Source organism: Mirounga angustirostris, unplaced genomic scaffold (assembly GCF_029215605.1).
Source record: "Mirounga angustirostris isolate CCGP_5_RB_7025 unplaced genomic scaffold, mMirAng1.0.hap1 SCAF_10, whole genome shotgun sequence".
Taxonomy (NCBI): Eukaryota; Metazoa; Chordata; class Mammalia; order Carnivora; family Phocidae; genus Mirounga; species Mirounga angustirostris.
Window position 1 is genome coordinate 37,731,906 of NW_026991718.1, and position 14,086 is coordinate 37,745,991.

General features: G+C 38.4%; 1 protein-coding gene across 2 annotated transcripts in view; it reads left to right on the plus strand.

Annotated features, from left to right (window-relative positions):
- The window catches only part of EIF2AK3 (eukaryotic translation initiation factor 2 alpha kinase 3), a 68,730-nt gene that overhangs the window by 7,885 nt on the left and 46,759 nt on the right, over positions 1-14,086 (plus strand). For both annotated transcript variants that reach the window (XM_064572224.1, XM_064572225.1), the window contains exon 2: positions 4,288-4,417. In XM_064572224.1, coding sequence (XP_064428294.1) covers positions 4,288-4,417 — 130 coding nt within the window. The remainder of the gene's footprint in view (positions 1-4,287; positions 4,418-14,086) is intronic.

Consider the following 14,086-nt stretch of genomic DNA (forward strand, 5'->3'; position numbering starts at 1 on the left):
CCCTTTGAGCTAAGTCAGTATTTGCCAACCTGGTCTTATTGCAAGACTCAACTGGGGTATTGTCAAGCTCTAGCTCCCAAGCCCCTTATGGGGATGGGACCCATGAATGTTTACTGGCTTTTAACAAGCACTCCAGATAATTTTTATGATCAGGCAAGTTTGAGTTATGCTGACCCAGGGAAGTAGTCATGTCTTACCTGTGAGAAAGCAAGTGGAATGAAGCTGTGAGCAGAACAAGTGCAGAGTCATGGGGATGTGAACACAGGTCTGACTTCAGAGCTCCAGTTCTTAAAAAGAAAAAAAAAATGCTCTAGTTCTTTCCACTGGAAATGCTGCCTCTGCAGTCCCTTCAATTCTTGAATAAGTAAAGGGCTTTTCATCTTGTTCATAGAAACCTGAAAATAGAGCGAATGGATTGTGGGGAGATAAAATGGCCTTATAGTCTCCCTATTTGGGGAGGGGGGAATTCATTTTTCATCTCTGATTGGTGTTGTTCTAAACACTTATTGCTGTCCTCTGTTTATCCCTGCATTTAGCATTATCTATCTGCTTGATGCTTTTCTCAATCAATAGTATGTCCATGAGCATCTCTCTCTTAGAATGTGATTAGACATAATAGTCTAAATTGTAGCATCTCTTTTGTGCCCTGTAGTGCTGCTCAATTTCAGCCACAGCAGAAGGGGTACTTCCTTCCAGAAACATGCTTGGGAAGGAGCCCACAGTGAATATTATGGCTAGCTTGTAGCAGACAAGAAAGTGAAGGGGTTTTTTTTGTTTTGTTTTGTTTTGTTTTTTTAAATGCCTGACAGAGTTATAGGGGATTTACTGTTTTTCCCATTAAGAGGGTTAAAATAATTAAGGGTACCCCATTCAAATCTAAAAACCAGATTACATTAAGTATCAAAAGCAGTTAAGAGAATAATATACTTAATTGTTCCTGCCCACATGTTTGTATTTCTTTTAATTATTACTCAAATTTACACTTATTCTCTAGATATTGTACAAAATCTGAAACTATCTTGTTTAAAAAAACAGAATCCTTGACTCAGTTAAATGCACCCTATATGATAAGTTGTCAGTGAAAGAATAGTTAAACATTAAACTCCAAGTGACTTATTAAAATGTGTTTTTATATACACATAAGACACATATGCATGTTTTATTGTTGGGTTTTTCTTTGTTTTGAAGATGAGACCTAGAGTTTTACCATTCTCTGCATACCTCTAGCCCAAATACCTACATACTCAAAAAATTACAGGTTGTTTTTTTTTTATAAGTAGAACGTCTAGGGTGAAAAACAATGTTCATTCTGAATTAAAAACAAAAAATAGTATCTCAAGTGTTGCAGGGGTCTACTTAATTTTTCATGGGTTAACACTGCTTGCTTATACTAAGTTTTGTTCCAATTAGAGTAATTTTCATTTAGCCATTTATTTGTGGTTAATGATTACCAAACAGAATAATTAGACATTTCTATAATGGTACTAGGAAAGAGTTAACTTGGCTCTGAACCTTCGATCATTAACTTAATTAGATTCTGTTGCTTTTATTTGTAAATTGGCACATCTAAGATATGAATTTTTTATACCCTTCATTATAAAATAACTTTCTTCCATACAGTATCCGTCTTCTCCCCTAGTTCCTGATACATCTCTTTAGAAAGCAGAGTAATGTGTGGGGAGGGGAGTTGAGTTGTTCCTTTTCTTTTGGTTAGTTATCTAAAATTACTAGAGTTTGTTATGTGTCAAAAATCTTTATTTTCACAAATTAGACTAAGAGTTACCATTTGAAAAATTCAAAATTAGAATTAGTGTATAGTTTGGGAACTAAATTAACAATTGTATTTATTCACTTGATAAATTTATTCATTTGATAAACAATTAAGTTCTTTGAAAGGTTTCAAATGAGTTTATTGAACTGCTTTGTCTTGGTCAACTTACAGCTTCACTATGAATTTGTATACCTTGTACTGCAAATGAAATAGAAAAGATAAAAGTTGTATTTTATAATCTCAAAGTGGAACATAAATATGTGTACTTGGAATTTGCATGGTCTTTGAAGCAGACCAATATACCTAACAAATTCATAGAACAACTGTATAACACATTCTTTCATTCAAGAAATATTTATTGAGGGCCTGTTATATATTTGGGAGGATATGTTCCAGGCAGAAGGAACAGTAGCTGCAGAGGCCCTGAGGGAAAATCATGATGTGTTTGAATAATTGGAGAAGTCATTTACCATATAAGTCTAGTAGGCAGTTAGGTATATAAGTCCAGAGTTCAGGGAGAGATACAAATTTGAGAGTTGCCAGCATATAGATGGTATTTTAAGCTATGAGACTGGATGAGACCATCAAAAAAAAGTACATGTAAGTAGAGAACACTTTGAGAGATAGAAGAGATGAGGAAGAACCAGAAAATGAAACTGAGAAAGAGTAGCCTACAACTAAGGAAAAAAAAAATTCATGTGTCCTGGAAGCCACATGAAGAGTGTGTCTCATGAAGGGCAGGAGATGTCACTGGTCAGGTGCTGCTAGAAGGTCAAGTGAACTGGGACCTGACCATGGGATTTTTCAATAGGAAGGTCGTCGATGACCCCAACAAGAACCTTTCAAGTGAAGTGGCAGAGACAACATCTTGATTAGAAATAGTTCAAGACAGAAGGGGAAAGGACTTGGAGACAGAATGTATAAGAACTCTTTCAACGAGTTTTGATCCAGAGGCAGGCAGAGTGGATTGGAAGCTTAGAGGGGGTAGAATGGCTCATTTTGTTCAACTGGTTTGGTTTTTAGGTTGGGGGAAATAATAGCAGGTGTGAACGGTGAGAGGAATGCTCTGGTAGAGGGGGAATAATTGATGTGAGAGCAAGAGGAGAAATGTGAGGACTGGCAGAAAGGGATCTGTTGTCTAAGCAGAAGTGTTGGTAGTGCATGGGACCATGAACAATTCACCTGCAGTAATAGGAGGGAAGGTAGAATTCACAATCCAGGTGGTGATAAAGAGAGGCGTGATGGTGGGATTTCTTTTGATTATCCCTGAGATGAATGAGCTTGGAGGAGCTTGTGTTGGAAGTTGAGGAGAAAGGAGAAATAACATAGTTTAACCTAGGCCAGTGAGTGAGTAGATAGACCAGGGAAGTATGCCGTGATGGTGGAGCATCATTAATAGCTTTTTTCACATTGGTGGTCATGATTAAAGTGAGTCCAGTCAGCATGATTATGTTTTTCTTTGGCCACATTCAACTGCACAGAAGCGAGAGTGAGAAAATGCAGAGCATTGGATTTAACTAGGGTTGGAGTTCTGCTAGGCACTTGTGATGTGTGAGGGGCCAGGAAGTACTCAAAATGAAGGATTATGGGATTTAAACTCAATAAGAAAAAAATGAGGGCCTAATGTTGGTGAAGCTTAGGGTAAAAGTGACAGGATCAATGGCTTGTATGCTCAGGTGGGGTCATAGATTAGTGGGAGTGAGGGAAGCAAAGGAAATGGGCCAGAAAGGGGTTGGTGGCAGGGGCTGGAATGCTTGAAATTTCAGTGGGGCGGGGGAGTTGTGGTGATTGGTAATGCCAAGGGCTAGGATCTCACCATGGCAGTGGATGAGGCAGGGTAAACAGATAATGAAAACCCAAAGAACGTGTTAATAGTGACAGTTAAACCAGGAGCTGAAATCCTCAAGGAGTGAGGCTAGTGACCCAAGGGTCAGTAGCCAATTACTAGGAGGGGTAGTGGGTGGAGCAATCTGATCCTGAGGATTTTTAGAGAGGAGAGAAAGAAAGTAGTCAGGAAACAGCAATGAGGTGCAAGGAGCATCCCCACCCTGTTACGGGGCCCAGTGGTTAAGGGTTTTGGAGCAAAGAATTCTCTTTGCTTCAGAAGTGATGGTCTCAGGAAGAGCCAGGTTTCTACTCAAGCAAGAAGGCAAGTAGACATTCAGGGAATACTGTGTTTCAGGGTTAAGGCTTTCAGGGATTTGGGAAGGGAAGAAGAGGACGGCACTGGGAATGTTGAATTCCATGTGGGGATTACAGTGTGAGAATGAGGGGTGACCTAGGAGTCTGGGGCTTTTCATAAGTGACATAAACAGATAAAAGGCAAATTGCAATGGTCTTGGTGGGCTTTAGCCAGATAGAGATAGCAAGACTGCAAGTCTTGTGAGGAGGTGGGCCCTCCTCCCCCAGCAGACAGAGGTCTGGGGATGGCCTGGTTTTCTTTGCAGTGTATGCAGTAAGTGCCCGATATTGTAAATACTTTTTAAACTTTGTCTTATTAATTTTTAAATTTATAGATCATTAGTGATTATCAGCACTTTAGATGGGCGAATTGCTGCCTTGGATCCTGAGAATCATGGTAAAAAACAGTGGGATTTGGACGTGGGATCCGGTTCCTTGGTTTCATCCAGCCTCAGCAAACCAGAGGTAAGAATTTTCTATTAAATGTTGATTGGAAACAGCTATAATGAACAATTGCTGATACTAGTAGTATGCATTTGCTTATAGAGCTGGGGCTCAGAGCCCGATGGCCTAGGTGCGAGGCCTGTCTGCCTTTTACAAACTATGTCCCCTTCCAGCAACTACTTAACTTTTCTGTTCCTCAGTTCCCCTCCTTTAAAACGAGTGGCTAATGTCACCTACTTCTTAGGATTGTTTTGAACATTAAATGAGTTCATTGTATACATGAGTAACTGACAATACTATCTGCTGTATCAATACAATATAGCTCATTATCTAAGCTATAACATGATCATCATTTCTTCCCCTTTATTATTATCACAAGGTGCCTAGGAATAAAAAAACAAATATAGTAACTTAATCTTAATAGTTTGAAATATATACTGCAAAATCCTATAAATTATTCCCTGCATTTTCCCTCAAGCATACATCCTAATTGTAAACATGAAATTTTCTTAGAATGTAATTTTAGACAAATTTGATTATTTGCAAAAACAAAAACTCCTGTGACACATGACTCCAAGACTTGGGCAGCAACTTAGCTCCTCAGAGCTTTAGTGTCCTCATCAATAAGTAAGGACACTGCCTACTTTGTTGAGGTTGGGGGCAGGTTAAATGAGAGAAGTTAATTTTTCTCGCCTTTTGTCTTGACTCTGATAGATGAAGTTTCTGTCCTATTCTAGAGCTTTATTCTCTAGTTTAAGTCATTTAAAGTAAGGCCCTCTGTTGAGTTATGACTGCTGACATGGAAGCTATCACCTCTGTTTTCCAGAATACCCTCAGCCTTCTATCTAACCAGTCTGTTCCTCTGGGACAATCTCTCCGGGTGCTCTTTTTTTTTCTTTCATCATCAATTGTTCCCTTTCAGAAAGCTTTCTAGGGGCACCTGGGTGGCTCAGTCAGTGAAGTGTCCCGACTCTTGATCTCAGCTCAGATCTTGATTGCAGGGTCATGAGTTCAAGCCCCATGCTGGGTGTAGAGCCTACTTAAAAACAAAACAAAACAAAAAGCTTTCCAGCTGGTATCAAATTTGAAAAAGACAAAACCTAACATGAGGGGCTTAAGAATGACCTGATTTGTGGTGATGGAATTTTCTGATGGGGATACTGCAACCAGTGCCCTATCTGCTCTTCTATAAACCCAGCCTGGACACTTTCCTGAAGCACCCAGGGAGGTGCTTAGGGAAATAGCACTGCCCAGTCTCCACATTTGTGTGGGCTAAGCCCTGACTAAGCTTTCACAGTGCATACTATTTATCAAACAGTACAGTTTGCTGTTATATCTGTCAAGAATACTGAACTTCTGTTTTTTGGAATTATTAATATAAATAGCAATTTTATTGTAAATTACATTAATAAATTTGAATCAGGTATACTATTCAAATGAATTACTACTCAAGCTAAACATTCATTGATTTGTGTTCTGCTGGGATTATGCTTGGGTTTGCATGTTTTGCTTTATTTTTTAAACTAGACATAAAAAGATGATCAGCAAAATCAGAAGATTGTGAGCTGTTTACATCTGAGGTAATGATATGGTGTGTCGTGGTGGTACAAAGCAGGTGTGTGTTTGCAATAAAATAGACACATGAACGAAAGATAAATTGCATGTTATGACAAAGTAGATGCAAATAGTTGTAATATCCCGAGTGCTATTGAGTGTGTTTAAATTATGTTAGCCATTTTTTTAAGTACAATTCAACTTTCTCATTGTCCCTAGTCCATACCATTTTCTGTGGTTTATTAGGGCTCTCTTGTTTTAAGTGCCCTCCTTCCCACCCACTGCAAACTCTAGACCCTTTGGATAGAATACTTGTGAAATGTTGAATCTCAAGTATATTCGCCAAGTTTCATTGTGTCACTCTTACACAATAAATGACAAGCTCACTGGCCACCTTCCATTGCAGGAGAAGAATCCTGAAGCCTCTTCGCATTATCTAGATTTTCATTTTCTATTTTATGGAAAAAAATAAAAAATCTAGATATTGACCATCTGAGATAACGTGACAGATTTACTAGACTTTACGGCTGCCCCAGGTTCTTGAGACCATTTCTTGAAACAACACTGTTTCCGGGGTTGTAATATACACCTTATGTACTTTACACACAGTGTAAGCCTCATAAACATCTTCCTGAGGTTGATGTGTTGGTGTCATTTTATAGAAGAGGAAACTGAAGCTCTGAGAAGTTACCTGCTTGAGATGATAGACCAGCTAGATGATAAAGCTGGGATTGAACCCAGGCTTGCCTGACTGTACTCCATTCTGCCTGCTCTGGGGCCATCACCCCATCGTGGGTGCACCTCCTCATTACAAACTCAGACTGCTCATCTACTATAGCAGGTCTCAAACTGTATTGTCCCATGACCCTTTACATTCTTAAAAATTGTGGAGAGTTCCAAAGAACTTTTTCCATGGGTTATGTCTATCTAGACTTAAACCATGTTAGAAATTAAAAAAGAAATTTTAAAGACTTGTTATTAAATCATTTAAAAAATGAACCCATTGATGATAGCATAAAAACATATTTTTATGAAGAATATTTTCTAGTTTAAAAATATTTTAGTGAGAAGAGGGGTGGCATTGTTTTGTATTTTTATAAATCTCTTTAATTTCTGGTTTAATAGAAGAAAACAGTTTTCATATCTGCTTCTGCATTCAGTGAGTTGCATTGTTGTTTTGGTTGAGCTATATGAAGAAGAAAATCCAGACACATACATATACGTAGTTAGAAAAGGGAGATGTATTTTAGAAGACTTTTCAGATGATTGGGTCATTCTTTTTTGATACTATACCAAAACAAGTGGAAGTTTCTTAAAGGTTAGTTGCACTGTAGAATCTGAAACCATATCAGTGAACATTTTGTCCTCTGTTACATCAACATCCATGTCTGTCTTGCCTTTTTTACTCATGCATGATGTTCTAACATCATTTGACAAATGTTGATTCAATGAGTTATACAGATCTTCCAGGTGTTGACCTATTTCTTGATAGAATATTTTAAAAATCAAATTTGCTATTATCGCCACTGATCTCATCAGAAAAGTCTTTAAGTATTGGGAAACTGTTGAGCTCCCATTGGTAGAGAGAGATTTTCCAAAACCTGATTTTCACTTGAAAACTTGAATTTTACCACAAATATGATCAGTTGTTTTCCTTGAGGTGAGAGGTTCACTTTGTGTATTTTTGAGAAAATGTTTGACAGATACCCAAGTCTCATAAGCATCTTTTTCCCCTCAGTTTTTTAAGTAGAAACAGAGCTCTGTGAACAGACAGTTCACAACTCGATCACAAGTTCTTTTCCTCAAGACGTGTTTCATTCGGTATGTGGCAGAGGTGCTGGTGTGTACTTCCTCCGTAGTTACGCTAGAAGCGTAAAAAGATGTGTACTCAGGTCCCAGAAAGAATGAAATTAGTGCTTTCTGTTGCTTCATCAGAACATTCCTGAGTGAAGCTTTTCTCTCTTCCTCTTCTTTTTTTCTTTTTTTCTTTTTCTTCTTGCTGTGAGCGTGTGCCAGTGAAGAATACAATGACTGCTCGTTTGGTGCTTGATTCTCTTAATTTTCGTGCTAAGGCACTAGCAGTTTTAGTCACCATTGCTTTTTCTTTTTTCTTTTCTTTTCTTTTCTTTTCTTTTCTTTTCTTTTTAGTAGAGCATGGAGCCTAGTTCCCGGGCTTGAACTCAAGACCTGAGATCAAGACCTGAGCTGAGGTCAGGAGTCAGATGCTTAACCACCTGAGCCACCCAGGCGCCTCTAGTCACCGTTGCTTTTATACCCTCAGTGCAAATATCACCACAGTAAGAAAGCAAATAACACCTTAGTGGCAAAACTTTTTGACTCTCTGTACCTCTAAAAGCATCTACAGACCACAGTTTGAGAATTGCTGATCTAGTATGTGATAGAAATATAAGAATATTTGTAAGATACAAAGGAATGTATTGTGAGCTTGAGTCATCTATTCCTCTGCAAGGTGTGTGTTGCTCAACATCTATAAGTTGTGTTCAGAAGTTGGACAAAATGCCACAGAAAGGACACGTGGGTGGCTCAGTCGGTTAAGTGTCTGCCTTCGGCTCAGGTCATGATCCCAGGGTGCTGGGATCGAGCCCCGCGTTGGGTTCCCTGCTCAGCAGGGAGTCTGCTTCTCTCTCTCCCTCTGTGCCTCCTCCCTGCTCGTTCTCTCTCTCTCAAATAAATAAATAAAATCTTAAAAAAAAAAAACCACAGAAAGAGGATCAAAAACTGCTATTTGAAATGCCCTGAATATGATGCATAGACTTATAATACCTTTTTAAATGCATCTGATACAGTATTTTATGAAGGTACCTAACTTTTTGTGAGAAATAGTTAATTTTCTCTGTCTGAAGCCCAGCGTTTGGTACAGAGGTAAAGCCGAAGCCACCCAGTGACTGTAGGTAGATCCATGGGTCCCTGTGGGGATCCTGTATTAGAATGTTGCTTTCTCCACATTTTCATCAGGAGTGGTATGAAGATGAAACAGATAAAACCTAGAAGGCCAGGGAAGTTGTATTTCCTGTGGAGCAATTAGTAAAGCTACTTATTAATCTAATGAAGAGGATTTGATAGACTGTATAATAATTTTTTTAAACTTTTATTTATTAAGTAATCTCTACCCCCCAATGGGGCTTGAACTCATGACCTGGAGATTGAGAGTTGCGTACTCTACCAAAGGATCCAGCCAGGCACCCTGACTATATAAAATTTTTTAAGTTACTGGGGTGCCTGGGTGGCTCAGTCAATTGGGCGTCTGCCTTTGGCTCAGGTCATGATCTCTGGGTCCTGGAATCCAGTCCTGGGTTCAGCAGGGAGCCTGCTTCTCCCTCTCCCCCGCCCCTGCTCGTGCTCTCTCACTCTCTCTCTCTTTCTCTCTCAAATAAATAAAATCTTAAAAAAAAATTAACTTATTAATGATAGAGGAATTGGTGATGAATCACAGGAACTTCTTACAATGTGTGGGATTGTGAGGGCGCCTGGGTGGCTCAGTTGGTTAAGCGACTGCCTTCGGCTCAGGTCATGATCCTGGAGTCCCGGGATCGAGTCCCGCATCGGGCTCCCTGTTCGGCAGGGAGTCTGCTTCTCCCTCTGACCCTCCACCCTCTCATGCTCTATCTCATTCACTCTCTCAAATAAATAAATAAAATCTTTAAAAAAAAAAAAAAAAAAACAATGTGTGGGAGTGTGGAGGAGGGGCTGGGATTCAGGGACTTGAGTTCTAGTCAGGATTCTTCCATTAACTGACTAGATGGCCTGGCTAAATTCTTCACTTGAATAGAGCTTTAATTTCCTTCTCTGTAAAATTATGGGATTGCACTAAATCTTAAAGATTGTTGTAACTTCAGGAATCAGGTACCGTCAGATACATGAAACACATAAATTATCTAGAGTTTTCAATTCCCCCCCCCACTTTTTTTTTTTTAACTACATTTAAAGATTCTTTAAAAAATAAAGCACAAATTCATTAGAAATTACTATTAGGTGCATATATTATTGCCTCCTGGCCTGCTCTGATATCGTCCTTAACCTTCTCTGGTCCAAAAGGCATATAAAATAGTATATTATGTTGCTTTAGTGGTGTTTTGATTATGTCAATGAAAAAATAAATTCCTAGAGGATAAGAGAGACTGACAGTTCCATTAAACAAGTGTTTTACATTATATTTAGACTGGTATGCTGTAGGGAGGTTGAGGTGTCTTGGGACACAGATCTGATTTGCCACTCTTTGCTCTTGACTAGGTAGTTACAAACTTCCTCAAAAGAATAGTGATAAACCGAGCTAAAACCCTGTGTGTGTGTGTGTGATGCAAGTGTGCCCTAGGTTCTAAGCCTAATATAATACTTACATAGTAGTAGCTAAGAATTTTGTTTTTAATTTTCGAAAAGACCACCTGAGGTGAAATCTGATTTGCTTTCCTCTGGTAATTTATATGCAGATTAAACCTTGAAAAGGGCTGAGGAGATTCGGCTGTGGTTCTTCATTGGTTGTCTTATTTTTTTTTTTTTAAGATTTTATTTATTTATTTGAGAGAGAGAGCTAGAGTGCACGCACCAACAGGAGGAGGGGCAGAGGGAAAAGCAGACTCCCCGCTGAGCAAGGAGCCTGACTTTGGGCTCACCAGGACCCCAGAATCATGACCTGAGCCAAAGGCAGACGTTTAACCGAATGAGGCACCCGGGCATCTCTCATTGGTTGTCTTAAAATTTTGTTTTGTGACATATTAGCATACTTTTTCTTTGGGGTCTCTGGGTGACATTTGGATCACACTTCAAACCTAAGTAGATATAATATCCTTGAACTATCTACCTTTTTGTGCTTTGGAGCGCACATTCACAAACACACAGAGACCTTCCTTATCTTTATTTAGAGTGCATGTTATAATTGTATACATATAACTGGTTTGTCCTTAGATGATACCTGTACCTTTTCTTTATTTAGAGATACCATATCTGTTTTTTGTTTCAGTTTTCTGTTAAAATGCCTTTTTCTCCCCCCTCTTAAAAAGAACAAACAACTCTACTATAAGACTATAGTTAGAGTTTGGGGTTTTGTTTTATTTTCGGCATGTTTCTCCCCAAGGGACACCGCCTTTCTGTTTCAGACAGGTGCAGAAACAGACAACTATGATGCTAGAGCTTTCCAGCCTCCTCCTCACCCCTCATCAGACTCCATTCATTGAGAAGGGCCTTCATAGGTGGGGGGATCCTTTGAAAAGGGTATACTCTTAATGGTTAACGTGATTTGTTCACAAAGTTCATCAGTAGACCCTCACAGTAGTGCTTTTATTAAGAGAAGATCCATAATCTCTCTTAAAGATTCTCTAATTTACACCGAAAGATGTCTGGTCATTTTGCGTTTTTTTCATTTGTACATAAACCAGCACATTTTGAGCCTGGATCTGTCATTGAATGTTGCGATTTATTTGGAAAAGTCGTGTCGTTTGAGTCACGTAGCAAGGCAATATGTAAATAATTGCTTAGGTTAATTGCTTTTCTTTTAATTATAAGAAATGAAACAGTGCTTTGATTTCATTTTGTTTTATTAATTCCTTAGCATGGCTGAAAGCGTTGCTGTGAACTAAACCAGTTTACTCTAGCATGCATGTTGCCAACTGAGAAATTGATTTGACCTTATTTTTTAGGAAATTGACTTCGCATGTGTATTATCTACTTCATGAATGTATAATGATCTAAATAAGGGAGAGAAGTTGCTAAAATCTGTGTTTTCATCATGAATGTGAAAAGTATGCTTAAAAGTTAGTCTGATAGTTTTCCTTGAGGTATTTTGTTCTATAGGTTGATTATAGGTTGAGGAAAGAAAGAATGAAATAGTTACTATCTCCTTGGCATCTCACTGTTCTCGGGTGTTAATTCACAATCTTTGATGACAATAAATAACCAAATTGCTTCAGGATTTGTTTTTTCTTCAGCATTTCCTTTATAAAAAATAAAAAACTAAAAAAAAAGTCTACATTTCCTGTTAAGCAGGTCACATGGGATGCCTTCTCTAATAGCCAGATCTACTGGAAGATCTTATAATCCCTCATGTTAGATCATCTAAGGAGTTGTTAACCAGGCCCCCTTCCTTAGTCTGTGAGGTATGATTCCTAGGAACACTTTATTTTCAGCAAAAAAGCTTTCTTTATTCTCCCCATCATGGTAATTTCAGGGTTTTCAGGGAAATAAAGTTTTTCCTTAGCACAGTGCTGGAACTTTTTTTTTCTCTTAACATCACCAATAGCCAATTCTGGCATCTTGTCATCTAGTCACTTACTGGTTTTTGTTTAAGTTACCATTTTATGTCCCATACACAGTGTATCATTTTTAAAGAAATAAAATATACAAAACTATGCCTGTTAACTTTAATATTGTTCATCTTTGTGATCAATAAAGTACAGAACTTCTATATGATAAAGGAGAATTTTAGGGTTGATAGAGATTTCTGGTAAATCAAGACTGGTAACAGTTTGATGTATTTAATTCTTACACTGGATTCATCTGTATTTGGCTTTGAGGCTTTGTTTTGTTTTGTTTTGTTTTTTTAAAGATTTTATTTATTTATTTGAGAGAGAGAATGAGATAGAGAGAGCACATGAGAGGGGGGAGGGTCAGAGGGAGAAGCAGACCCCCTGCTGAGCAAGGAGCCCGATATGGGACTCGATCCCGGGACTCCAGGATCATGACCTGAGCCGAAGGCAGTCGCTTAACCAACTGAGCCACCCACGCGCCCGAGGCTTTGTTTTTAAATGGGTGTTATAAATCCAGGTTGGGAAAGAAATAATTGATACGGCATAGTTAAGCTTTCTGCTTTCTTCTTGAATTTACTTTTGGAGAAGCTATTTAAATTCTAAAAGCTTTTTTGCAATTTTTGAAATTTGGTGTTCATGAACCATAGTTACTTTCTGAAGTTACCTTATAGAGAATAAAGGAAGGTTCATGATGAATTTATAACTACTCAGATGAAGAGTTTATATTTTTGTTTTGAACATTTTTCTTTAATAAGTATGCATATATATGCATATACACATGAATTTCATTAGAGGTTCAAAGTAGCATTACATATACATAACAACTTCTGTTTGATAAGTACTTTATAGTGTGTAAAGTGATACCAAACCCATTCTTATTTAATCCTCACATAACCTTGTAAAATATTCTTTTTAAATGTTTTAATGTTTGGGGGCGCCTGGGTGGCTCAGATGGTTAAGCGTCTGCCTTCAGCTCAGGTCATGATCTCAGGGTCCTGGGATCGAGTCCCGCATCGGGCTTCCTGCTCCTTGGGAGCCTGCTTCTCCCTCTGCCTCTCTCTCTCTCTCTGTCTCTCATGAATAAATAAATTTAAAAAAAAATCTAAAAAACAAACAAACAAACAAACAAAAAAATGTTTTAATGTTTTTTGTTTGTTTTAGAGAGAGAGTGCACGTGAGTGTGGGGGGGGGGATCCTAAGCAAGTTCCACGCCCAGCATGGAGCCCAACTCAAGGCTTGATCTCCAGACTCTGAGATCGTAACCTGAGCCGAAATCAAGAGTCAGACACTTAACCTACTGAGCCACCCAGGTGCCCCATAAAATAAATATTCTTATTAGCCCCTGTTTTTCAGATGACAAAATTGGGGCTCAAAATGTGTCAGAGATCTGTCTGATGTAATAAAGCCAAGACTCAACCCTAGATCTTTGGACTTAGCCCTTGCCCTCTTTCTGATGCTTCATGCTTTTTTTGTTGTTGTTTTGTTTTTGCATAGTCTTAAAAAATCTCGCATCATCCAAATATTTATTCATTACAAGGGAAAAATAGTTATTGTACAGTGGGGAAACTTGGCAGACCCCAGACATCTCCTTAACCAAGTGATCAAGGTTAACATCAACAAAAATAAGACTTATCAGATATAATGCACTGAGGAGGGCACAACATCACTCCTGTGGTTTTCTTGCCAAAAATGTATAACCTCAATCTAATCACGAAAAACCACTGGGCAAAATCACATTTAGGGACATTCTACAAAATACCTGACTAGTGCTCTTCAAAAGCCTTAAGGTCTAAGGCTTTGAACAACAAAGCAAGACTGAGGAACTGTCACAGATTGAAGGAAACAGAAAAATATGATAATACAATATGTAAACCTA